Source organism: Orbicella franksi, chromosome 10, assembly GCF_964199315.1.
Source record: "Orbicella franksi chromosome 10, jaOrbFran1.1, whole genome shotgun sequence".
Lineage (NCBI taxonomy): Eukaryota > Metazoa > Cnidaria > Anthozoa > Scleractinia > Merulinidae > Orbicella > Orbicella franksi.
The window spans coordinates 23,202,343-23,205,881 of record NC_138154.1 but is presented as its reverse complement, the minus strand read 5'-3'; the positions used below and the strand labels follow the sequence as shown (position 1 = coordinate 23,205,881).

The following is a 3,539-nucleotide window of genomic DNA, read 5'->3' as shown; positions in this document are numbered from 1 at the left end:
ATGGGATGCCAGTCCATCGCAGGGTTACCCCCAGCATTAAATTCGCATTAAATTCGCATTTATAAACCTGGCTGAGAAAGGCACTGTGAGAGTAAAGTGTTTTAAAAGAATGATTCCAAGCATATCCATATAGTATAATTTCAGTTTTGATGACAGATATATTTTTAAAGCGAAAATATACTTTGGCCAGTCTGGGAGATAATTTATTTATGTATGATATATGTAATAATGTATAGCCGTTAAACATGTTATTTGTTGCTACTGTTCTGAATTACTTGAACTGAATTGTTTCAGTTTTCATAAAAAAGTATAAATTATTAATAATAAAAACTGTCGAAACTGAACACGTCCAAACTTCTGCGTGGATTTGTTTTCGAACGAAGGAGACAGAATGGCAAATAGAAAATTTAAAAACAATCTTTATGACAATCTTCATACGAGGGTTTTTCCCGAAAACGAGATACATTAGCTTTTGTTACGCTCGATCAATAGGTACCTTCGTAAGCCGAGAAAAACCTAGCAATGCTCGATATTTACTGACAGTCACGCAATGTGTTATTTCTGATTTTGCGTCAACACGTTAGTCTGAGCTTCCAGGATTTCATATAAAGATCTAATAGTAGATTTAACCAAAAAAATTTTTCCTTTTTTACACCTAGATCCGCGAATTGTCATCCATGAAGCCTCAACGGGCTGGAGAGTCTTTAGAATCAAAACCAAATCTTTGGGTCGTTTGGACTGTGGCTTATGCAGTGGTGGGCACCATTGTCATTGTCGTAAACACTTTGACGTTGTACACTTGCTTAAAAACGTCATCACTCAGAACTCGAAAACACGTGATGGTTATCAACCTTGCCGTCGCTGACCTTTTGTATGGAGTTACAGCGATTCCAGCAACGATGCTTTATCTATTGGATCCAACAATAACTTCTTTCTATGTGCATAAAGTTTTGACTACGTTTCTGAAAACAGCTTCCCTCTTCACTCTTGGCGTCATTGCCGTAGAACGAATGCATGCGATCATTTGGCCCATACGTCACCGAGTGATGAACAGTAGCGTTTACAAAACAGCTATTTTGGTAATTTGGATTCTGTCAACTCTGGTGACGGCAGTTATAACGTTACAATGGAGTGGCTTTTGGCAGATAAGAAAATTTGCTCCCCTTTTATTACCAATCATTATCGGCGGGATAAGTCTCACGACAGTTACTTGTTACGTGTGCATCTGGATAACAGTTCGACGCAGAAAACAACGCAGACTTGGTGCCTCAGCAAAACAGGATAAAGCCCTGGCTGTGACTCTCTTACTGGTGGGAGGGGCCTTCTTAATCACGTGGGGCACTCCCGTATTGTATTTGTCCATTGGTGGCGTCTGCAAAAATTGCTACAAGTTATCGGTTACAGGCATCAGAGGAGTGATGCTCCTGTTTGCTGTACAGTCTTTGGTCAATCCGGTTATTTACTGCTTTCGACTGCCATCGTTTAAAGATAGTTGGAAAGCAAGAATTAAAGAAATGGCAAGTTCATCGGCTACTCAACTAAGACAACAGATTCGTCAAAGAAAAATAACAGTTGAAACTGAAATGGGTTGTGCCTCGGAAATTGAGGTAAAGTAGATGAAAGAGACAATTGTGATCGGTTCTGTAAGAACACACCTATTTCGTCTTCAAAATATCGTAGTTGTAGTGAGGCATGAAACTAAACAAAAATGTTTCCACTGACTAATTAAATAAATTTATAAAGGCATTGTAGCCTTCTTCAGCAACAATAGAAAACGGCGTTCAGATGTAAATGAGATACTTTTAAGAACGGGCCTATTTGAATGATCACAAAAGATGGTGGTTAAACAGAGATGTAAGGTGTTTTTCCTATTGTCATGTATGACTTCAACACATCTACTTTAATGCAAATAAGACTACAACACGTACAAACTGCAAAAGTATACAAGTTTTCAATCAAAGCATCCGACCCTGCCCAGTTATAGTAGAACTAATTGTTGCTGTCTGAGCAGAGTGACAGAGGACACCTCCAACATTAAGCGCAAACGAAAGTTAATGATCAAACTTTAAAAGAAATGTAAATTTTTCCATCGAAAGAAGCTAGTCATGGGTTTGGTGAGATGCCAGGGGAGTTGGACACGGTTCGAAATGCAGCTTGGGTAAATATTGCACCACGTTTCAGTTGACGTGAGCCCTCGTGCTGTTCGGATCTCTGTTCAGGCGACTTAAAATCTGTGAAAAGCGGAATTTCTCTCGTATTTTCCATTTCAACGCCAGACTTCCAACGTTATTCTGCTCCACATTTGTTTGGGTTACCTTACCAACACGTGCTGATTGACTAAGGCAGTAAAACCGTGCTTTTTGCCGTTCGATTATGTCCATGCACCATCGATCGATCAATCCTGCGGACGCCGATGGATCTTCGCCGATATTTTCTCTATATATTTTGCTTCTTTGTAACGTATATGTCAATGCTTAGATACTGCATGTTACTTACATTTATGGCTCAAAAGTTGTCCTTTATTACTTTACACGGAACTCAAGAGAACGGTATTTGTCAGACCTGGCCTTATGTCAACTTTTGGTCAGTGTATCGTTGCCTGAGATTTAGTGCATTTCATTTCTCGCACTCTTTCATTTAATAAATCCATTTAACACGGGTTCAGAACCGGTTCAAGGGAGTGAAACTACCGTGGTGGGATAATCTGTAAAACAACCAACAAAGGAAGTCATTGAAAGTGGACTACATCATGAACCACCCCGAGAGTCAACCTGCAGGCAGCACAGTAAGAAGGCTTGGAAAATAAATCTAGTAACTGCAGTTATATGTACATTTATGTTCCACAAAAACTAATTCAGTTAGACACTTTACCTCAGATCACTTCTGTTTGTAAAGTGATATTTCAGGTAATCGCTAAAATAATGATTGGAAATACAATCAAGCACGTCACAACAAACTTGGGGATGGGGGGTTACCTATACAATGAGGATTTTACGTTTATATGTTAAATGTAGGTAAGCTTGAGAACTGGTGGCAGTCACACTGCTCAGATTGACAAAATAATGTCTATTATGGTGGAAAAGAAGTTAAGACTACACAGCCAGACCACACCAAATGACTGTTCACTTCTCTTGTAAATGAGAGTCCTGGTCTGTCTTTGAAGAGGGTAGAGCATCGAAAAGCAATTTAAAGCTGGCAAATCCCCAAGAAAGCAAACGGTGATCATATGGCCATATTCTAGCCCCATTTTTACAAAGCAGTAAATTCTAAATCTTAGTATAGTTAAAATCAGTGGCGGATCTAGGGGAGCCCTCCCCCCCTTATTTTGGGTAAAAAAAAAATATCGCAGAGGGAAGAAAAGTCGCAAGGTAAGAAAAAAAAACCCTCCCCTTCCTTGGCTCAAAGTCGTGATCCGCCACTGAAAATATATAAAAAAAGAGACAATTGGAACATGCTGTCCATCACTTTACCTGTATTTCATGCAGGGTTCAAAATTGATTTTTATGTCCAGTTGTACCTAAGAATGGCCTTTTGTCCCT

General features: G+C 39.3%; 1 protein-coding gene across 1 annotated transcript; it reads left to right on the top strand.

Annotated features, from left to right (window-relative positions):
* Positions 1-530: 530 nt before the first annotated feature.
* LOC145499671 (neuropeptide FF receptor 1-like) lies at positions 531-1,616 on the top strand. The gene has a single exon (XM_081479200.1). It carries the CDS (start codon positions 678-680, stop codon positions 1,614-1,616), a length of 939 nt encoding a protein of 312 aa, XP_081335326.1. The 5' UTR covers positions 531-677.
* Positions 1,617-3,539: the final 1,923 nt, after the last annotated feature.